At 45.2% G+C, this 23,746-nt stretch overlaps 2 protein-coding genes across 4 annotated transcripts in view; both read left to right on the forward strand.

Annotated features, from left to right (window-relative positions):
• Nucleotides 1-6,901, forward strand: part of PCMTD2 (protein-L-isoaspartate (D-aspartate) O-methyltransferase domain containing 2) — a 57,499-nt gene extending 50,598 nt beyond the window's left edge. For all 3 annotated transcript variants that reach the window (XM_063959219.1, XM_063959218.1, XM_063959220.1), the window contains 2 exons: nt 4,079-4,202; nt 5,117-6,901. In XM_063959219.1, coding sequence (XP_063815289.1) covers nt 4,079-4,202; nt 5,117-5,499 — 507 coding nt within the window. In that variant the 3' untranslated portion in view covers nt 5,500-6,901. The remainder of the gene's footprint in view (nt 1-4,078; nt 4,203-5,116) is intronic.
• Nucleotides 6,902-8,476: 1,575 nt separating this feature from the next.
• LOC135057245 (peroxidasin homolog) overlaps nt 8,477-23,746 on the forward strand; it is a 167,396-nt gene continuing 152,126 nt past the window's right edge. Inside the window, exons 1-2 of the mRNA XM_063963136.1 lie at nt 8,477-8,552; nt 8,655-8,877. Of these exons, the coding sequence (XP_063819206.1) occupies nt 8,477-8,552; nt 8,655-8,877 (299 nt within the window). The remainder of the gene's footprint in view (nt 8,553-8,654; nt 8,878-23,746) is intronic.

The following is a 23,746-nucleotide window of genomic DNA, read 5'->3' on the forward strand; positions in this document are numbered from 1 at the left end:
GAGATATCCCTTAGGGTGGATAAGGCGCTCACACGTTTGTCAAAAAAGGTGGCACTGCCGTCTTAGGATACGGCCACCTTGAAGGAGCCTGCTGATAAAAAGCAGGAGACTATCCTGAAGTCTGTATATACACACTCAGGTTATATACTGAGACCTGCAATCGCCTCAGCATAAAGAGTGCTTCTGCAGCGTGGTCTGATACCCTGTCAGATAATATTAATACTCTAAGACAGGGAAAATAGTTTGCTAACATAGAGCATATTAAAGACGTCGTCTTATATATAAAGGATGCACAGAGGGATGTTTGCCGGCTGGCATCCAGAATTAATGCAATGTCCATTCTGCCAGGAGGGTATTAGAAACCCGGCAGTGGACAGGTGATGCTGCCTTTAAAAGGCACATGGAGATTCTGCCTTATAAGGGTGAGGAATTGTTTGGGGATGGTCTCTGGGACCTCGTATCCACAGCAACAGCTGGGGGGAAGAAAAAAAAATATTTTTTACCTCAGGTTTCCTCACAGCCTAAGAAAGCACCGTATTTTCAGGTACAGTCCTTTCGGCTTCAGAAAAGCAAGCGGGTCAAAGGCGCTTCCTTTCTGCACAGAGACAAGGGAAGAAGGAAAAAGCTGCACCAGCAGCCAGTTCCTAGGATCAAAAATCTTCCCCCGCTTCCTCTGAGTCCACCGCTTGACGTTCGGGCTCCACAGGTGGAGACGGGTGCGGTAGGGGCGCGTCTCGGGAACTTCAGGGACCAGTGGGTTTGCCCACAGGTGGATCCCTAGGTTCTGCAAATAGTATCACAGGGATACAGGCTGGAGTTCGAGGCGACTCCCCCTCGCCGTTACCTCACCTCGGCCTTGCCTGCTGCCCTCGGAGAAAGGTAGTACTGGCGGCAATTCACAAGCTGCACTTCCAGCAGGTGAATTCTAGGTACCCCTCCTTCAACAAGGCCGGGGTTACTATTCCAAAATGTTGTGGTACCGAAACCAGACGGTTCGGTGAGACCCATTCTAAAATTGAAAGCCTTGAACACTTATATACGAAGGTTCAAGTTCGAAATGGAATCGCTCAGGGCGATTATTGCAAGCCTGGAGAATTTCATGGTATCAATGGACATCAAGGATGCTTACCTGCATGTCCCTATTTACCCTCTTCACCAGGAGTACCTCAAAATTGTGGTACAGGATTGTCATTACCAATTCCAGACGTTGCCGTTGGTCTGTCCCCGGCACCGAGGTATTTACCAAGGTAATGGCCGAAATAATTATCCCGTACTTGGACGATCTCCTTATAAAGGCGAGGTCCAGGGAGCAGTTGTTCGGCGGAGTAGCACTATCTCGGGAAGTGCTACAACAGCACGGCTGAATTCTGAATATTCCAAAGTCGCAGCTGGTTCCTACGACGCGTCTACTGTTCCTGAGTATGGTTCTGGACACAGAACAGGATAAAAAGGGTTTCTCCCGGAGGAGAAGTCCAAGGAGTTGTCGTCCCTAGACAGAGACCTCCTAATACGTATACAGGTGTCGGTGCATCAATGCACGCGAGCCCTGGGAAGGATGGTAGCTTCTTACGAAGAAATTCCATTCGCCAGGTCCCATACAAGGATTTTCCAGTGGGATCTGTTGGACATGTGGTCCGGGTCGCATCTTCAGATGCATCGGCGGATAACCCTGTCTCCAAGGGCCAGGGTGTCGTTGTTGTGGTGGCTGCAGAGTGCTCATCTTCTAGGGGGCCGCAGATTCGGCATACAGGACTGGGTCCTGGTGACCACGGATGCCAGCTTTCGAGGCTGGGGGGCAGTCACACAGGGAAGAAACTTCCAAGGCTATGGAAAAGTCAGGAGACTTCCCTACACATAAATATTCTGGAACTAAGGGCCATTTACAATGCCCTAAGTCAGGCTAGACCCCTGCTTCAACACCGGCCGGTGCTGATCCAGTCAGACATCATCACGGCGGTCGCTCATGTACACGAGAGGGCGGCAAAAGAAGCAGGATGGCGATGGCAGAAGCCACAAGGATTCTCCGATGGAGGGAAAATCATGTGTTAGCACTGTCAGCAGTGTTCATTCCCGGAGTAGACAACTGAGAAGCAGACTTTCTCAGAAGACACAAACTCCACCCGGGAGAGTGGGGACTTCATCCAGAAGTCTTCCAAATGATTGTACACCGTTGGGAAAGGCCAAAGGTGGACATGATGGCGTCCCGCCTCAACTAAAAGTTACAAAGATATTGCGCCAGGTCAAGGACCCTCAGGCGATAGCTGTGGACGCTCTGGTAACACCGTGGGTGTACCAGTCGGTGTATGTGTTCCCTTCTCTGCCTCTCTTACCCAGGGTAATGAGAATAATGAGAAGGAGAGGAGTAAGAACTATACTCATTGTTCCGGGTTGGCCAAGAAGAGCTTGGTAACCAGAACTCCAAGAAATTATCTCAGAGGACCTATGGCCTCTGCCGCTCAGACAGGACCTGCTGCAGCAGGGGGCCTGTCTGTTTCAAGACGTACCGCGGCTGCGTTGACGGCATGGCGGTTGAACGCCGGATCCTGAAGGAAAGGGAATTCCGGAGGAAGTTATCCCTACGCTATTTAAAGCTAGGAAAGAAGTGAACGCTAACCATTATCACCGCATATGGCGGAAATATGTTGCGTACTGTGAGGCCAGGAAGGCCCCAAAGGAGAAATTTCAGCTAGGTCGATTTCTGCACTTCCTACAGTCAGAGGTGACTATGGGCCTACAATTGGGTTCCATTAAGGTCCAGATTTCGGCTCTATCGATTTTCTTCCAAAATGGAACTGGCTTCACTGCCTGAAGTTCAGACATTTGTCAAGGGAGTGCTGCATATTCAGCCTCCTTTTGTGCCTCCAGTGGGACCTCAACGTGGTGTTGGGTTTCCTAAAGTCACATTGGTTTGAGCCACTCAAAACCGTGGATTTAAAATATCTCACGTGGAACGTGGTCATGCTTTTGGCCTTGGCTTCGGCAAGGCGGGTGTCAAAATTGGCGGCTTTGTCATGCAAAAGCCCCTATTTGATTTTCCATATGGATAGGGCAGAATTGAGGACTCGTCCCCAGTTTCTTCCTAAGGTGGTATCGGCTTTTCACTTGAACCAACCTATCGTGGTGCCTGCGGCTACTAGGGACTTGGAGGACTCCAAGTTACTGGACGTAGTCAGGGCCTTGAAAATTTATGTTTCCAGGAAGGCTGGAGTCAAGAAGACTGACTCGCTATTTATCCTGTATGCACCAAACCAGATGGGTGCTCCTGCTTCAAAGCAGACTATTGCTCGCTGGATTTGTAGCACAATTCAGCTTGCGCATTCTGTGGCTGACCTGCCGCAGCCTAAATCTGTAAAAGCCCATTCCACGAGGAAAGTGGGCTCTTCTTGGGCGGCTGCCCGAGGGGTCTCAGCTTTACAACTTTGCCGAGCTGCTACTTGGTCAGGGGCAAACACGTTTGCAAAATTCTACAAATTTGATACCCTGGCTGAGGAGGACCTTGAGTTCTCTCATTCTGTGCTGCAGAGTCATCCGCACTCTCCCGCCCGTTTGGGAGCTTTGGTATAATCCCCATGGTCCTTACGGAGTCCCCAGCATCCACTAGGACGTTAGAGAAAATAAGATTTTACTCACCGGTAAATCTATTTCTCGTAGTGGATGCTGGGCGCCCATCCCAAGTGCGGACTGTCTGCAATACTTGTATATAGTTATTGTTAACTAAAAGGGTTATTGTTGAGCCATCTGTTGAGAGGCTCTGTTATGTTCATACTGTTAACTGGGTATAATATCACAAGTTATACGGTGTGATTGGTGTGGCTGGTATGAGTCTTACCCGGGATTCGAAATCCTTTCCTTATTGTGTCAGCTCTTCCAGGCACAGTATCCTTACTGAAGTCTGGAGGAGGGTCATAGTGGGAGGAGCCAGTGCACACCAGGTAGTCCTAATTCTTTCTTAGCTGTGCCCAGTCTCCTGCGGAGCCGCTATTCCCCATGGTCCTTACGGAGTCCCCAGCATCCACTACGGACTACGAGAAATAGATTTACCGGTGAGAGAAATCTTATTTTTTCCCTTTTTATTCAGCTGACCAAGATTACACGTACTGGCCCATCAACATGGGAAACCAAGAAGATCCTGGCTGTGTCTTTTGCTCCTCTTATGCAACCAAATAAAGCGGATGCAGGAAAGAGACAGGCTCTCCATTTGCGTATGTGAATAATTTAGTAGATGTATATAAACTTAATATGATGATGATGATGATTTTATTTTGTATGAAAATGCATGATATGTTCTTACTGGCAATTTAAAGTGCAAGCACAACCGTTGTTTGACATGAATATGTGAAAGTCTTTGTTATTGAGCTGAATAATATACATGAAATAACTGGGGTGTTCATACTTGCATAAGGAAATGCACCATGCTGTCACTCCTTTGCAGCAAGCAGTCATGTTGGGAAATCTTTATTTCTCTAACAGGGCAGGCAGTGTTTGTGACTACTTATCAGAGTTGTTAGGAAGAAATAGTAGGAAATTTATAGTTAGTTAGATGCCCGTAGTGTCAACTTTTTGACCTGCATGATATCCATGAGGACTGTCCTAAATATGTGAGAGGAGTGCCAGCTGTCTGTAATGGAGTGTGTGTGGTGGTGGAGGGAGAGAGATTTTTATTTTTTATTTTCCCTGAACACTAAATTCTCCAGGTAATTCCACCTTAGACTTTTAAAGAATGCTTCTCTCTCTCATGGTGGTGCGTGATTGGATAGGTGATTTGGCCCCTCTATAAACAAGGTCATCACACGTTCAGTGGTCCTGATATCTAATATTTTCTGCCATGTTTTATGCCAGTCACGTGCTGGATAATTTAATATTCATGGGCACCTATTGAATGTGAAGCCTTTTTAATTTGTATGACAGTAGAAACTATCAGTCTTCTTTCTGAATAGTGAAAGATCAAGAAGTACTTCCAAGTTTGTTTTTCACATCCTCCCCATTTCAGTTTAGATTCCACTTAACGCCGCTATCAACTAGTATTTTCTTTTAAACAAAGATGGCCATTTGTGTTTGCGTATAACTTTTGTGTTCATTTTCTCCGGAAACTAATTTCATACTCTTTATACCCTAGCCCCTCCAAATGTGCGCTCCCTACAAGACTTGGCTCGCATTGCCATCAGGGGCCGTATTAAGAAGACTATTAATCGGGAGACTAGCAGTAGAGGAAGTGGAGTGTTGAAATACCCACCTCGTTACAAACGCAAGCGTCTGCGCAGGCGTCGGATGGAAACAATAGTCTTCCTGGACAAAGAGGTATTCGCCAGCCGTATCCCAAACCCCTTTGATGACAACAATAACTGTGAAGACGTAGAGGAAGAACAAAGGGATGACGATGAGAGAATGGTTCCTGAGTCAAAACCAGATCCTCCTGTTAACTTTCTGAGAGAGAAAATATTGTGCTTGCCTCTTCCAGACCCTCTGAAATACTACTTGCTCTATTACAGAGAGAAATAAACGCCATGCCTTAGTCAGATGAGGACAAGCTTATTGTAGGGCTCCACAGACTGCAAAGTAAGGTAACCAGCACTGTCTGGTTTCTTTCTGGTAGTGGTGAGCGTGATTATTTTGCCTTTGACCATTATTCCTTCTGCTTGGCAACCATATATGTGTTGTTTTTTTTTTCTTTCTATTGTCCAAGCAACCTGGTCAACGGTCTGAAAGGAATCCAAAGTGTCCACTCAGTTTTAACCGCACTTCCTTAACACCTGCTTCCTGTTTAGAGGTTTGGCTAAACCTTTTACCGCATTGGTGCTTATTTCAACAGCTTTTAAAAAGCACAACGGTTTTCCTGCCAGATTGTGGAAAGGCATGTTGTGTGTCCACTTGACATGACCTAGAGTAATCTACATCTTCTGTCCCAAATGGTTTATGGAGCTTCTCCACAACTTGGAATTCAAATCAGCAAAGATTCTTTCCACAGCGAGGTGAATTAAGGCATTAATATGTAGTAGCTTACTGGACAGAAACGTCTCCCTATGGTCTGGTTCTATATGAATGGTAAATCATGGAAAGTTCTAATACCACGTTGAACATTGGTGGCTCCACAGATGCTGTGGACCACTTTATCTGATTATACTGAAGCCGTCTGCAAAAGCATACACATTCTCAGATGAAGCATTGATGCCCCCATACTTTTTAATACTGCCTTGTGTTGTGTTTATTTTTTTATTTTTTTTTGTATCCCCTAGTGATGTTGGGCCATGTATAGGGTCGCCATTGGTCAGTGGTTGGAGAGGACATTGCTCTGACATCCCTCAGTATTCTCCTTAGTATATTGACGACCCCTCCCCTCTGTAGGCCAACATTTTGAAATAACAATGTTTTTAAAAGATCATGAGAAAATGTAAATGATCTGGTTTTGTTGGTTATAAGTGCAAGTACCACCCATTTGATGTGTTTGTTATCCTGACTCTCTTGATTAAACCAGCCATGCTTCATGACGTCCCATCATTCAAACTGTGATAACCAAATGTGTTGTCAGATGGTAGAGACAAAATGTTCATGTTACACAATTTATATTGGCATGTATGAAGACAGAATGCAATTTGAAGAGAATTATAAATATTATCATTTAGTAGTGGACAGTACAGTGGTGCTTGCAGTACTGGGTGTATCCACAAGATGGTGCTAGATGTGTAGTTAAATTAATCATGCACATATTCTGTGTGTGACCCTAGAGTATAAGCAGAAATATATTGTATAAGTATATTCATTACTCTAATTTCTAAAGTCTGTGTGGGGGGATGATCAAATGCGGGGGCCTGACTGTTTGGGTAAACCTAGTTTGAATCGCAGCATAGAATTATAATTATTTTTGTTTTATATAATATGAAAATAAACAATTGTACACACTCAGTATGCGGGCAATGGAAAACCTGTATCCCAAACTATTCTTCAGTTTTATTTGATACAAGATTCAGTGTGACCGTTTTGGGTAACAGAAAAAAAAAAAATAGTAAAAGCATACAAAGCTAAAATGTTTGTATGAAATATTACATTATGTACAAACAAAAGTGAACTTTGACCTTTTTATAACCTTCAATAACAGGTCATATTGGCTTTGGACTGTAACAGTGGATGAAAGTACTTTGTACCAATGCAGACGAATGCATAATCTGTGTACTTGGGGGTAGGTTTACTGAAGCTCATACCATCCAATCAGATTCTAGCTATCCATTAGCTATTGCTTTCTAGAAAATGTTGAACAGAATCTGGTTGCTATGGGCAACAGCAGCACTTGTCTGTTTTAGAAGATTTAGTAAATCTATCCCTAGGTGGGCAAGTCTGGTTTCTCCCTTGTACACAACTCTGTAATATTGCTGTGCTCTCAATTAGGGCTTAAGTCAAAACTGCATCTTTTCCTTGCTTGCTTAAAAAAACCAAACCAAAAACAAACAAACTTTGGCGCTATGGTATTTTTGTCTGTATATTTCTGTAGCCTTTAACTTATATATAAATGTTTTTCATAACTGCCCATCAGTGTGTGGTTGTGTGTTTAAAATAAAAAAAATAAAAAAAAAACAGACTGCAGTGTAAGGGTAGACTACTGGTGGCTGATGATTCTTATCCTCCGTCAGCAGCAGTTTACTATTTAAAATGCAGACTGTGAGACCTGGAGCATGTTGGTTCTGTAGAGCAAGTGGGGAAAACTTCTTACAAACTAGCAGAACTGTAGAGGACCCCGCAAGATTATGAAACCTGGTCACGGCTTCAGTATCACTGAGCCAGAGCTCCGTCAATCCAGTCCTTTGTTTTGAAACTGTTGGCGTGAAATGCCTGTTTTAAAGTGCTTTCAATATTAACACGGACAAGGTACTTAATGTGGTAGTAATTGGTGCTGTCCCAAACTGACTGAGGTATTGGCATAGAACTTTCACATATTGCTAGATCAGAAGGTTAATTCAAAAAAATAAGACTTTAACAGTTCTAAAAACTACAATGAACTCTGGTTTTGATTTAACATTGAAGTTCACTAGTTGCCCTGAGCAGCCATTTTACACCTGAGCTAATATTGAGTACATCTGTTTAATGGGATCTAGCAACATCGCTGAGGCACTTCAGGCCCTGCAATAATAATTCATAAGAAGTTGTGCAGGGAGGGAGGTGATGTAGAAGGATGAACCCTGTAATCTATTCAGAATGTCTCTGGAAAATGTAAACACAAAGCACCTTGGTGATGATCCTAGACAGCGATAGGTTATTGTCACCTGTAGAGTGGTGTGGATTTAGTAGGAATAAATCTTATGTCCAGCACTGCTAAAGTTGGGGAGCAAATTTTAAGACATTGATTTGTAAGCAAATTGGTTTGTATGGAGGACCCGGTTATAGCCTAACATACTGTATTACCTCCATCTGGTCATCTGGGTTAATTGCATACTGTATTCTCTCCCCCACCCCACCCCACCCCCCCTTCCCCACTCCATCTCTAAACATGACAACAAGAATGTACCAGGGAGTCTGTTTGGCACTCTGGATTAATAATTTGACATTAGTCCAAAGGCAAACTGGTATATAAAGAGCTCTGTACAAAAGAAGAGGGAACATGTGCTTGGGCAGAAGGGTGTGAGTGATATTAACAAGAAACACATGTTCTTAGTTCCCTCCTACAGAGCTTGAGTGTTCGGTGTACGCTGCTCTGCTCTCTCTGTATTACAGACCCACCGACAACACACTTGTGAACATGCAGTGGGAGCTCTATGGGTTTCTTCTCCTGCTGTTACCACCCCAGCAGGCAGCATGCCCTAGCCGGTGCTTGTGCTTTCGGACAACAGTCAGGTGCATGCATTTGATTCTGGATGCCATCCCAGACATACCAGACCAGACCAGCATACTGTGAGTATTGTACTGTTATTTTACATTGTGTGTCATGATTTCTCTGGGGTATCACTGAGGTAACTATCAATTCGTGATCGGATACATTTGTCTGTACGTTTGTCTATTTAACACCAGTCATCACCCATGCAACCCACCGCTTACCCCCCTGAGCAGTATTTTTCAGATTTATTTATTATTAAATGGAGTAGTTTATTAGCCATTTTAAATATACTACATACAACACGTAACATAATGCATACAAAGTATGTATATCTATACATTAGAATACAATTCAGGAATCAGATTTTTTTCCCACAATTTGCAGATCGTTTTTATCAAGGGTATATTGACTTTCACCTCAGAATAGTATCTCTTTACTTGGGTTACCTTATCAACATAATCATTGAATAGTTCAAATTATTTACTGATTCTCATACAACCACACAAGTTTTTTTTGAGGGGCATGGGTCGACACAAATTAGGTCGACAGGGTTGTTAGGTTGACATGTGCAAGGTCGACAGGTCAAAAGGTCGACATGGGTTTTTTTACTGTTTTTGGTGTCGTTTTCTTCGTACAGTGACGGGGAACACCAATTAGTGCACCGCGTCCCCTTGCATGGCTCCCTACGCTCGCCATGCTTCGGGCAAGGTGCCTCGCTGCGCTTGGCACAGATTACCGTTCCCATTAGTAGTCCACGTGGATCGTAAAAGTATGAAAAAGGTCCCAAAAAAAAAAGAAGTGAAACTCATGTCGACCTTTTGACCTGTCGACCTTGCACATGTCTACCTAATGAACCTGACGATCTAGTGCATGTCGGCCTTTAGTAGTCGACTCAATGTATGTCGACCTAACGACCGCAACCCTTTTTGAGGGGTCTAAAGACTGGCGTGAAAGTGGGTTTCTTACACTCTCTTCCAACGTTTAGATCACCCAAACTTGACATGTAGGATTTCCAGATCTATCTATAGAATTCCAGGTGAAACCAGGAACACATTATTTTAGAACCAATCTCTTCAGCGTTTCATATACCTGTACTCCCTAGCAGAGAATAGGGTTAAGAATTCCTATTTTAATACAATGTGGTCAATTGCCAGTAACACTGTAAAGCATTCAGGAATTTGTTGGACCTGAGTATGCTAGAACCTGGATGTTGTGACAGAAGTTTTTCAAACAGTCTAGTGCAGGCCTGGCCAAACTATGACTCTCCAGCTGTTGTGAAACTACACATCCCAGCATGCCCTGCCACAACTTTTGCATTCCCTAATAGCAAAACTGTGACAGGGCATGCTGGGATTTGTAGTTTCACAACAGCAGAAGAGCCACAGGTTGGCCAGGCCTGGTCTAATGGATGATTCTGTGCAACAGGAAGTACTATCCTCTATAATGAGGATTAAATAAACAATTGCTTGGCTTGCAGCAATTCCACCATTGAGCATCTGACTGCACCTGTCTTCTAAGCCATCATGAAAATGTTCCTGTACAATATATTGGAAACTGCTCTTGGTGTTAGTGACACTTTTAAAACTGGTGCACACATGAGAGTTGAAAGCATCTATGACTAAGGAAGGGGGAAAAAGAATAGATATGTTACAGATAGCGACTGCAAGTTTGCATTTGTCACCTTGGCTGAAGCTCGACCATACCTAGGTCGACAGTTCCTTGGTCGACAGGGTCTAGGTTGACAGGGCAAAAGGTCGACATGAGGGTTTTTTGTTTTTTTTAAATTGTGTCGCTTTCACCGATCGGGACCCCCAATTAGTGCACCGCGTCCCCTTGCATGGCTCGCGAGCTTCGGGCAAGGTTCTTTTGCTCCGCTGCGCTTGGAACAGGTTAACATTCCTAATCGTAGTCCACCTGGATCGTAAAGCATGAAAAAGTTCAAAAAAGAAAAAAAAATGTAAAAAACTCATGTCGACCTAGTTACTGTCTACCGAGACACTGTCAACCTAAGTTTTGTCGACCTAGGGATCGGATACTGCACTCGGCACAACTCTGTCATTTTAATTATTTACACCAGTCTTCAGATATGTCCTGTATGTCATTACAGATGGTGCAAGAATGTTAGGATTGCGTTTTATTTATTTCTTAGTTTATTAATGCTTCTTGTAATATCCAGTCAGTCACTGTGTAGCTGCTGGAACCAGTTTTCAGAGAATTTTTAATGTCCCATATCTTTGAGTGTGTGTGAAACGTGGCATTTATGAGAACCACCTGTACTTTGACTCCGCTGTGAATCTATAAATGCGTGGTGGCCTCTGAATTCCCACAGGTTGTACATGAACTGCCTGGCTACCCTGATTGCATGCTGGATTCGGTCCTGCTTGTTTTGTATCTTGAGGCCAAACACGCAGAGGAATGCATGACGTAAAGTGGCTGGAAATGTTTATTCGTCATTTACATTTCTTTGTGGATCCAGAGCTAATGGGGTTTGTGTATATGCTGTTAGCAGCCCTACGTGTGATCACTTGCAAATGAATCAAGACTTGTGACTCCAGCTGTTGTGGAACTTAAAGTGACCGGTTTCAGTGAGCAGGCCATGCTGGGACTTGTAGTTCTAAACCAGCTAGAGCCACAGCTTGCTATCTCCTGCTTTAGACAGATTGGTGGGATTATATGTTACATTTATACATAATAAACAGTATATACGTATTTATTTTTTTAAATTTCTGTAAACCTGGTTCTCCTGAAATTGGTAACAGTGCTTTAAGCTGCACACTACACAAATAGCATTACAAAGACCATGCCAATGTGGGTTATCCATTCTGCTTTATCTCCATCGGCAGCAGATCACTTTCAAATCCCAGTGCTTGAGATCTGGAGCATTATGGGGCTACTAGAGCTGATGGGGTGAGTTGCTTACAAACTGTGGTTTCGGGCGACATTGTGTTTAAAGGATAAATCCAGTATTATTTATTAACAGTTTCTTATATAGCGCAGCAAATTCCGTTTCGCTTTACAATTGGAAATAACAATGATCTAACAAAACAATTGGGGTAATTCTGAGTTGATCGCAGCAGGAACTTTGTTAGCAGTTGGGCAAAACCATGTGCACTGCAGGGGAGGCAGATATAACGTGCAGAGAGAATTAGATTTGGGTGGGTTATTTTGTTTCTGTGCAGGGTAAATACTGGCTGCTTTATTTTTACACTGCAATTTAGATTGCAGATTGAACACACCCCACCCAAATCTAACTCTCTCTGCACATGTTATATCTGCCTCCCCTGCAGTGCACATGGTTTTGCCCAACTGCTAAAAAGTTCCTGCTGCGATCAGCTCAGAATTACCCCCAATGATATAACAAAACTGGGTAATAACAGAGACAGAGGAAGGAAGGCCCTGCTCACAAGCTTACAATCTTTAGGGAAATAGGCATGGATACACAAGGATAGGTGCATAGTTGTCCACCAGATTGCAAAGGTTTTTGGTGGCCTGTATGATATGGTCATACAGCAATGATGTACCAGGGTCCAGAGGAAGGATGAGAAGACATGTGAGGATATGTGTGGACTGTGCAGAGTGGATGCAATTTGATAGGAAGGTTTATGAAAGTTATGTGGGTGGTTCTGGAATTTGATACGCTTGCCTGAAGAGGCGAGTTTTCAGGGAACGCTTAAAGGTTTGGAGACTAGAGGAGAGTCTTATTGTACGTGGTAGAGCATTCCACAGTGTGGGTGCAGCCCAAAGAAAGTCCTGCAGTCATGAGTGGGAGCGAGTAATACGTGTGGATGAGAGACGCAGATCTTGTGAAGAGCGAAAAGGTTGGGTTGGGAGATATTTTGAGTTAAGCAAAGTGATGTACGTTGGTGTCGTTTGTTTAATGGCCGTGTGTGTGTGTGTGTGTGTGTGTGTGTGTGTAAAAGTATTTTATATTGAATACAAGTAACCAATGAAGGGACTGACGGAGCGGATCTGCAGACGATGAACATCTAGCGCAGAAGATTAGCCTTGCAGCTGCATTCAGAATGGATTGTAATGGTGAGAGTCTCGTTTTGGGAAGACCAGTTAGGAGACTATTGCAATAATCAATGCGGGAGATAATGCGAGCATGGATTAGAGTTTTAGCAGTGTCTTGTGTAAGGTATGGTCGTATTTTGGATATGTTTTTTAGATGCATGTAGCATGATTTTGAGACAGATTGAATGTGGGGAACAAAGAACAGATCAGAGACAAGGATGACACCTAGACAGTGAGCTTGTGGGGTAGGGTAGATTGTCGAGTTTTCAACAGTGATGGAGATATCAGGTTGGTACCTACTTTCTCATACGTCCTAGAGGATGCTGGGGACTCCAAAAGGACCATGGGGTATAGACGGATCCGCAGGAGCATGGGCACACTATAAAGACTTAAACTGGGTGTGAACTGGCTCCTCCCTCTATGCCCCTCCTCCAGACCTCAGTTAGACTTTGTGCCCAGGAGTGGCTGGACACACACTAGGGGAGCTCTACTGAGTTTCTCTAAAAGACTTTGTTAGGTTTTTTATTTTCAGGGAGACCTGCTGGCTACAGGCTCCCTGCATCGTGGGAGTGAGGGGGGAGAGAAGCAGACCTACTTCTTCTTAGTTTAAAGGCTCTGTTTCTCGGCTACTGGAAACCATTAGCTCCAGAGGGTTCGATCACTTGGTGCGCCTAGCTGCTTGTTCCCGGAGCCACGCCGTCGCCCCCCTCACAGAAGCCAGAAGAAAGAAGTCGGGTGAGTATGAGATGAACAGAAGACTTCAGTGATGGCAGAAGACTTCAGTAACGGAGGTAACAGTTTGTGCTACGCTCCATGCTCCCACACCAATGGCACTCACAGGGTGCAGGGCGCTGGGGAGGGGGGAGCGCCCTGGGCAGCAGGTTGCTGATTTCTTCCTAAGGCTGGCATAAAAAAGAAAAAAATCATACCCCGCCGGCATATGGCTGTGCCCTGGGCAGACATGTATAGTTAAAATGCGGGGTTGGAGCCCTGGTGTGATTATTTTTTACTGTCAGTGATCATGTTTAACTGTCAGTCTGGCGGTGCCGGGGCTCCGTGTCCCGGACGCCCGCCAGCATGTTGGAGCGCACTACGCACCTTTTTTCCTCCCCGGCTCTCGCGGGTGCAGGGCGCTGGGGGGAGCGCCCTGGGCAGCACTTTACAGTTAGTATTTAGCTGGCGGTGCCAGGGCTCCGTGTCCCTGACGCCCGCCAGCATGTTGGAGCGCACTATGCGCATTTTCTTCCCTGGCTCGCGGGTGCAGGGCGCTGGGGGGAGCGCCCTGGACAGCATTTTAAGGTTATTAGTCAGCTGGCGGTGCCGGAGCTCCATGGCCCGGACTCCTGCCAGCGTGTTGTAGCGCACGGGGCGCCATTTTCCCCACCGCCGCCGGCTCCACCGTGGGTACCGGGCGCTGGTGTGGGAGCGTCCTGGGCAGCATTTAAGGAGCTATCCCGGGCGGGGGAACATACCCGGACACCGGGTGTCTTCACCCCGCCGGGGCATCGCAGCGTGCGCGCTGCACTCCACTCGCTCCCACACACCAACGATCTCCGTGGATGCGGGGGGGGGGGGGGGGCGCTCCGGGGCTGTGTTGGTACATTTAGTATATACAGGGGGTTAATACCTGTATATAAGCCCCAGTTAGATTTTACCGCTTAGGTTTGTGTTTTAGCGGGCTTAAGCGCGCCGGGAAGGGGCGGAGCTTATCCACCATTTTTCCTTAGATCCCAGTCAGGGGGGGGGGGGGCATATAGGGTTGTTATAGGGAGTTATGTGTGATATTGGACGCATAATGCCTCTTTTGTTACATAAACTGACTGTTTCCCTGTTGTACCCATTATTAATTAGTCGACATATGTCGGCAGGTGTGAGGGCTTTGTCATAAGCTGCTGTGGGAATAACTGTCGGCTTTGCCGGCGCAAGGCGGTACTTGATTCGGGAAATTAAGTATTAGCGAATGGGTGTTTGTGTGCTTAAACAGTAAACACGATAGGGGAGATACAGTTGTTTATGGATGCCCTGTCGGCATCAACAGTATTTCCTGGGTAAAGAATCACCAGGCGGTCATTGCCGTGTGTGTGTGTGTGTGTGTGTGTGTGTGTGTGTGTGTGTGTGTGTGTGTGTGTGTATATGTGTATCTATCTATCTATCCTATCTATCTATCTGGGGGGAGTGTTATCAAAATTGTATTTGTATGCTTCCTTCAGACCCCTCGGGGGTTCCGTGGTTATTAGTATTTTTTGCCCACTTACTATTCCTTGCTGTAGACATTTACTGAGTTTCTGTCGACCATAACGTTCCTGGTAGATCCACATCTGGGGCATGTCAGCACATGATCATACACATTCGCAACACATTACTGTCACTAGAGACCTGACAGGTCGGGACAATCCACTTGCGTATAGGATATATATGTATGTATGTGTATATATATGTGTGTGTGTGTGTGTGTATGTATATGTGTGTGTATATATATATATATATATATATATATATATATATATATATATATATATATATATATATATATATATATATAATATATTGTGACAAAAACACTGGGATAGTGTTTGAGGGCAGGTATATTTGTCCCAGGTTCTTGTCTTACATGTTTTAGAAAATGTTAACTTCTAGGAAAAATGCTTTTTGTTTTGTCTGAACCTTTTCAGTTTGCTGTAAAAGCTGGGAAAAGGCTCTGAGAGAGAGATAAGGCGAGTTCTAGACATTGGGCCCAGTTCGGGTCTTTGGCCTCACAGAGGGCTAATCAGGGTTTCAGCTGTGTAAGAGTGATATAGTGCTTCTAACCTGATTAGTATGGGCAGACTGCCTGGGAAGGCTGCAGGATCTGTGTGTGAGAGACACGCTTTCTGATGCAAGTAAGCTATACAGTATGTACTGAAGAACTCTGTGTTTTGTTTAGTGACAGTTAGGAACATCTTATGTTTAGTTAGTGCCGGACAGGCAAGGTATTTTTATTTTGGGGTTTGTTTTATTTTCTGTTTCAATAAAACTGGCCGGGGTCAGTTGTACCAGAAACTGGACTTGTGTTGTTCCTCAGCTGCTGCGGGCTGCCATATTCCCCAGGAAAAGGCACCTTGCACCCCTACAGTGTTACAACTTGGTGGAGAATGCGAGCAGGCCGTTCTGCGCATAAGTGAAAGCAGCAGCTTTGTGAGGCCTGCAGAAAACGGTGGTTTATGCAGATACAGCCCAGTGTGAAGTTACTGAGACTCACCCCTGAGGGTTTGATATATGTCCTGGGTGAAAGCAGCTGCAAAGCCGCCTGAAAAATCTGTTGACATGGAGGATCTGCTTAAAGCCTTGCTGCAAGCTACAGCGGCTCAGCAGGAGGCCAACCGACAGCAGCAGGTGGCAATGGAGGAAAATTGGAGACTACAGCAGGTGGCAATGGAGAAAAATAAGAGACAACAGCAGGCAGTTGTTGATGAACTTTACAGGCAACAGCGTCAGGATAGAGAGGCCTTAACAGAAGTGGTGCAGAGACTTGCAGCTCGGGTTGGAGATGTGGCCGTCAGTGCTCCAACCAGCTCTAGTTCTATACGAGCCAGTCACTTCCTGCAGAAAATGACAGAGGCTGATGATGTGGAGGCCTATCTGACCACGTTTGAAAGGACTGCCGAGCGTGAGAACTGGCCGAAAGCACAGTGGGCCAGTCTGCTGGCACCTTTCCTGTCAGGTGAGCCCCAAAAAGCTTACTTTGATTTAAGCCCTGCTGAGGCTCGGGACTATGATAAACTAAAGACTGAGATCCTGACCCGCCTGGGAGTCACGCTGTCAGTACGAGCACAACGGGTGCACCGTTGGCTGTACGCCATGGAGAAGCCTCCGCGCTCCCAGATGCACGACCTTATTCAGCTAACAAAAAAATGGCTGCAGCCAGAGACATTAACTGGTCCCCAGATGGTGGAAAGAGTCGTCATGGACCGCTACTTGAGATCTTTGCCCATGGTCCTGCGCAAGTGGGTGAGCCATGGAAACCCGGGTACTGCTGACCAATTAGTGGACATGGTAGAGAGGTATTTGGCAGCAGAGGAACTACTGATGACCACCCAGCAACCCATAGGTCCTCGACAGCGCCCTTCAGTAAAGACTGGTAAGACTGTTCCGTGGGAAAACGTTGCTGGGCGGTTAAGAGAACGCAAGGCTGGAGAGACTGTAAACACTGGCCCTGGAAACAGGCCAATGGGGCTAGAACGGTCTATGCTGCCCAAATGGGTTGATAATCGTGTGGTTAAATGTTTTAGGTGTGGTATGCCAGGTCATGTTATTGCCAATTGCCCAGTCACGCAAGAACCCATGCAATGTGATGCTGCCTTTGAATGTCGCAGAATGTCTTTCTTTGCTAGGTTAGCCTGTACTGTGGTACCTTCACCTGAGCTGGAAAAACAAATGTGTGATGTGTTCTTAGAAGGTAACCGGGTAGAGGCCTTGCTAGATTCAGGAAGTTTAGTTACCCTCGTGAAAGCTGGGTTAGTGAACCCCTTAAAGGTCCAGCAAATACCTATTGGGGTAACTTGCATACACGGGGATACCCAATATTATGCCACTGCTGAGGTGAATATAGAAACTTGTTGTGGGTCAGCAAGGGTTAAAGTGGGACTGGTCCCTACCTTGGTGCATGAGGCCATAATAGGGAGGGATTTTCCTTTATTTTTGGAAACTGGGGGAATCACGGTTATCAACAGATGTGAGAAGTAAAAACCCAGTTGATAATACCGGTGATTTTATGGATGTACGTGGGTCTTCGGAACTTTCTGTCCCTTTGCCTTTTGCTAGTTTGGCTGGGGAAGTGACAGATGGGGAGTCCAGTGAGGACCCTCTTGCCGGGAACAGAGACATAGTAGTTAGAACTGAAAGCGTGCCTGACCTGGAGGTAAAGAAGGATCTGTTTGCGTCTGAACAGTTAAAGGATCCTACCTTAATAAAGGCTAGAGAGAATGTTAAGATTGTTAATGGGGAACCTGTGGTACCAGGTGACAGGGTTACGTATCCCCACATGGCCATCTGTAATGAGCTCTTGTACCACATTGTCAAAAGGGGTGAGGATGTGGTGGAACAGCTGGTAGTTCCCCAGCCTTATCGGAGAACGGTACTAGATTTAGCTCATAGTCACGTTACCGCAGGACATTTAGGGGCAGAAAAAACCACTGAAAGAGTTTTACAAAGGTTCTTTTGGCCAGGGGTTTATAAAGAAGTGTCTGAATATTGTTCTTCCTGTCCTGAATGCCAGTATCATGCCCCTAGACCCCATTTCAGGAGCCCACTAGTTCCCATGCCTATTATAGAGGTCCCGTTTGACAGAATAGCCATGGATCTCGTGGGGCCCTTGTTAAAGTCTGCTCGGGGCCATCAGTATATCCTGGTAATTATGGACTATGCCACTCGATATCCTGAGGCTGTCCCTTTACGCACTATCACAACCAAGGCGATAGCTAGGGAGCTGGTGCAGGTATTTAGTAGAGTGGGAATACCAAAAGAAATTTTGACTGACCAAGGTACTCCATTTATGTCAAGGATCATGAAAGAATTGTGCAAGTTATTTAAGGTCACTCACCTCAGGACGTCCATCTACCATCCCCAAACTGACGGGTTGGTGGAAAGGTTTAATAAAACATTAAAAAGTATGTTAAAAAAGGTTGTTGAGAGAGATGGGAAAAACTGGGATTGTTTGTTGCCCTACTTGTTAATGGCCATCAGAGAAGTCCCTCAGTCCTCTACGGGGTTTTCTCCATTTGATTTGTTGTATGGTAGACACCCCAGAGGGCTGTTGGATATTGCCAAAGAGACGTGGGAAGGACAGCCCACTCCTTATAGAAGCGTTATTGAGCATGTAACACAAATGCAGGATAGGATTGCAGCCGTGGTACCTGTTGTCGGAGAGCACATGGAACAGGCCCAAAGTGCTCAACAGAGGGTCTATAACCGGAGTGCCAAGATACGGGAGTTTGCTCCTGGAGATAGAGTTCTTGTTTTGGTACCCACTGTGGAAAGCAAATTCCTAGCTAAATGGCAGGGTCCATTTGAGATTAGGGAAAAAGTGAATGAGGTTAATTACAAAGTATACCAGCCGGGAAAGAGAAAACCCGAACAGATCTACCATGTTAACTTAATCAAACCCTGGAAAGATAGGTTGTCTCTGTCAGCGGAGCCTTGCCCTTCGGTGTCTTCACCCCGGTTGCTTCCCGCAGTGAAGGTGTCAGAGACATTATCAGCTGATCAGAACAATCAGGTTAAAGAATTTCTCATCCAAAATAGGGAGGTATTTTCAGAGCTGCCTGGCCGAACGACCATAATAAAACATGACATTGTCACAGAACCAGGGGTCAGGGTTCATTTAAAGCCATATAGGATTCCTGAAGCTCAGCGAGAAGCTATTTCTAAGGAAGTTAAAACCATGTTAGAACTTGGAGTCATAGAGGAGTCTAACAGTGAGTGGTCCAGTCCCATAGTGCTCATCCCGAAGCCCGACGGTAGCATACGCTTCTGTAATGACTTTCGTAAGTTAAATGAGGTGTCCAAGTTTGACGCATACCCCATGCCCCGTGTGGATGAGCTTGTAGAAAGGCTGGGAACAGCCAGGTTTCTCACCACATTGGACCTGACCAAAGGTTACTGGCAAATACCTTTATCTGATAGCGCCAAAGAAAAAACAGCCTTTTCGGTTCCGGAGGGGCTGTACCAGTATAAGATGTTACCCTTTGGGTTGCATGGGGCTCCAGCAACCTTTCAACGGGCGATGGATAAAATTTTGAGGCCCCATAGAAAATATGCAGCTGCCTATTTGGATGATGTGGTAATTCACAGTACAGACTGGGGGTCCCATTTGGTTAAAGTACAAGCAGTACTGGACTCAATCAGAGAGGCAGGGTTAACTGCTAACCCAAAGAAGTGCTGCCTCGCAATGGAGGAGGTCAAATACTTGGGCTTCACCATAGGCAGAGGTCTGATTAGGCCCCAATTGAATAAAGTTGATGCTATTCAAAACTGGCCTCGTCCAGTGAATAAAAAACAGGTAAGGGCTTTTTTGGGAATTACTGGGTACTATAGACGGTTTATTCCTAATTTTGCGACCACAGCGGTGCCGTTGTCAGACCTTACCAAAGGGAAGCAGTCAAATGTGGTGAAATGGAACCCTGATGCAGAAAAGGCGTTCCAAGCATTAAAAGTGGCTTTGTGTTCACAACCGGTGTTGATAACACCAGATTTTTCAAAAGAATTTGTGGTACAGACAGATGCCTCAGAGGTAGGGATAGGTGCTGTGCTGTCCCAAACCAGAGATGGGGACGAACACCCTATCATTTATTTGAGTAGGAAACTCAATGAGCATGAAAAAAGGTATGCCATTGTGGAAAAGGAGGCTTTGGCCATTAAGTGGGCACTAGATACCTTGAGATATTACCTCTTGGGTAGACAATTCAGACTAGTGACAGACCATGCCCCTTTAAAATGGATGTATGTAAATAGAGGCAAGAATGCTCGTGTAACTAGATGGTTTCTAGCGTTGCAGGACTTTAAGTTTACTGTCGAACATAGACCGGGAACACAATTGGCCAACGCAGATGCATTGTCTCGCATCTTCTGTTTGGGGGCTACAAGTGTTCCGGCCCCTAGGTCGAAACAGGGGAGGGGGATATGTGACAAAAACACTGGGATAGTGTTTGAGGGCAGGTATATTTGTCCCAGGTTCTTGTCTTACATGTTTTAGAAAATGTTAACTTCTAGGAAAAATGCTTTTTGTTTTGTCTGAACCTTTTCAGTTTGCTGTAAAAGCTGGGAAAAGGCTCTGAGAGAGAGATAAGGCGAGTTCTAGACATTGGGCCCAGTTCGGGTCTTTGGCCTCACAAAGGGCTAATCAGGGTTTCAGCTGTGTAAGAGTGATATAGTGCTTCTAACCTGATTAGTATGGGCAGACTGCCTGGGAAGGCTGCAGGATCTGTGTGTGAGAGACACGCTTTCTGATGCAAGTAAGCTATACAGTATGTACTGAAGAACTCTGTGTTTTGTTTAGTGACAGTTAGGAACATCTTATGTTTAGTTAGTGCCGGACAGGCAAGGTATTTTTATTTTGGGGTTTGTTTTATTTTCTGTTTCAATAAAACTGGCCGGGGTCAGTTGTACCAGAAACTGGACTTGTGTTGTTCCTCAGCTGCTGCGGGCTGCCATATTCCCCAGGAAAAGGCACCTTGCACCCCTACAGTGTTACAATATATATATATATATATATATATATATATATATATATATATATATATATATACATACATACATACATACATACATACATACATACATACATACATACAATCGGTCTTTGGCCCCTATTTTGATTGGTATGTATACAAACACCATTTCAGAGTATGATCACTATGGTTTATTGGAAAAATAGCTTATCTGATCCATATTTGTTATATAGACATGAACCCCTGATGAAGTCCGTGAGGACGAAACGCGTCGGGTATTGTTTCTTGCGAAAACATCAGGCATCCTGCAAATTATACAACTTGATGGGATATACTGATTGTATCATGTCTCCAACAGAATTGTAAAACTGCATTTTTTATTGTATCCAATATTGGATTTTATGCGATAGTCTATGTTTACTGAAAATGTACATAGATAATATGTGAATAAATTCTATTGTTTTTATCATTGTGTGGTCAGAATCTGGAAAGATATTATATATATATACAATACTTGCAGCTCCCTTATGACATCTTGTTTTTGTATATATATATATATATATACATACATACATACATACATACATACATACATACATACATACATACATACATACATACATATTTATTCTTATCATGTGCTGATCGCTCTGTTGATTAAGCTCTAGATTGGCCGGGAAGAGTTGGTTTTGATCCTCTCAAGGAGTCCAAATATTCTTCTCTTCACAACGCGGAGAGAAAATCATGACAGTCAACTCCTGGTCGACGCAGAGCCCGGTCGCAAGGGATCATACACAGGCAGCTAAGTGAAATTTTATTTCTATACTTTGACCTTATTTGCACTGTATGCACTTGAGGGAGTGTGGTGTTCGGGTAGGCATCCGACAAAATTACCCTACCCAGAGTGGGTAGGCTTGCCTATGTTTATTCTACCGTATAACATTACAGCAGGCTGCCACGTGACAGCAGGAGGTGTGACCGGAAAAATGCGGAGGATGTCTCCGGGAGATGCTGGTGGGAGGTTTACAGCTGTTTGGTGTGGCCTCTGGTCAGTCAATCTCGGCGGATACCACTGGTAAGTCTAACTTCGTGAGTTAGCCTCCTTCGCAACGGTTGGTGACGCATTCTTTTGTGGGATGCAGTCATTTTAACCGGTTTGATACCGTTCTTTTTTTTTTTTTCTGTGCAGACAGTGGAAGGTGAAAAGGTAAGTGTTCTGCAGCCTTGTTAGGTTAGCAGAAGTGGACGTCGTTTTCTGTTTCCACTACATCCACCACTTGTCGCTGAGTCTATCGGGCTGGTCCTCACTCCGGTGAGCACTCGTCTACTAATTTTCAGTTAGTCCAGGAATAGACTAGGACCTGTGAGTTATTTATAGACTCCAAAGGGGGACATTCTGACTTACGGTTGTTTCCCCTTACTGCTTTTTCTAATAGATCTTGCCGTTCCCCTCTGGAAGGGGAGGTAGTACGCGACGCCATACAGAGGTGCGTCAGGTTCAGGACATTGTCTGATTGTCCCTATATAAAGGTGCAAATCGTTGTTTCTCTCTGACGGTTCTTCGGCACAGTGATTGACTGTTGTTCCCAACGACGCAGAGGTCGAAAGTGGGTTTCAGAGTAGATACTGACCGGTTAAGGTTCGGTGTTTTTCCTGTGGAAATAGGTCTGAGGATCCAGAGTTGGATCGGCTTTAAGGTGACACCTCATCAATATGTTCTATTAATAAAACAGATGGGTGCGGCCTAAGAGGCTTTTTTCGGTGAGCAGGTCTAATACCAGAGTGGTGTTCAAGGGACCAGTTGGAAGTGTGTTCCGGGTCTCACATGCGCATGCACCGGAATATAATCCTAACGGCCAGGACATCGCTCCTGTGGTGTCTGCTCGGTTCTCTCCTTCTAGAGGAATGAAGGTTCGGGATCCAGGTTTAGATCCTGGTGTCCGTGCATACAGATCTCCGAAGCTGGGGAGCAGTCCTTTGCAAGGGACGTATTTCCAGAGGATGAGGTCAAGTTGGGAAGCTTGTCTGTTATAAGCTTTCTTGAATTAAGAGCTATTTTCGACGAACGTATTCTTTGTGTTCTGCCCGTGTTAGTTCTGCCAGACGACTTGTCAGCAGGGGCGTAAGTAAGCCGCTATGGCGGAACGAGGAGCAAAGCGGCAGTGGCGGAAGATGCACAGTTTGCAGTTGAGTGGGAAGTCTGGTAAACGCTATGTTAGCAGTCTTCGTTCCGGAGGTAAATGACGGTGAAATAGATTTCCTCTGCTGACGCGATATGCAGCAGGAAAAAATTCTGTCGTCATCGAGAAGCTTGCCCAGACGTGCCAAGTCTTTGAGGAGTGTCGCAATTGGACATGTTGGCGTCTCGCCTCAACGAGAGGCCTCAGGCAGATTGTTCCAGGTCAAGGGACACTCAAGATATAGCAGTGGCCATCCTCGTGTCACCGTGGGTGTTTTTAGTCGGTCTATGGGGCCTCTCCGCTTTCACTTTTCGGACGATGGTAAGCGTAAGAGAATCAAAAGGTTCCGGTGATCCTCTTGAATCCGGTCTAGCCAGCGAGGGTTGGCTATCCAGTTTTTCATGGTTTACTCATAGAAGATTACTGCCCTCTTCCTCTACGTGAGGTTATGTTACAACTAGATCAGGGCGTGTATCATGACTTACCGCGGCTGCGTCTGACGGCGGGGTGATTGAATGCCATATCCTAAGCCGAACGGGTGTTCCCAG

This window comes from Pseudophryne corroboree, chromosome 3, assembly GCF_028390025.1.
Source record: "Pseudophryne corroboree isolate aPseCor3 chromosome 3, aPseCor3.hap2, whole genome shotgun sequence".
Lineage (NCBI taxonomy): Eukaryota > Metazoa > Chordata > Amphibia > Anura > Myobatrachidae > Pseudophryne > Pseudophryne corroboree.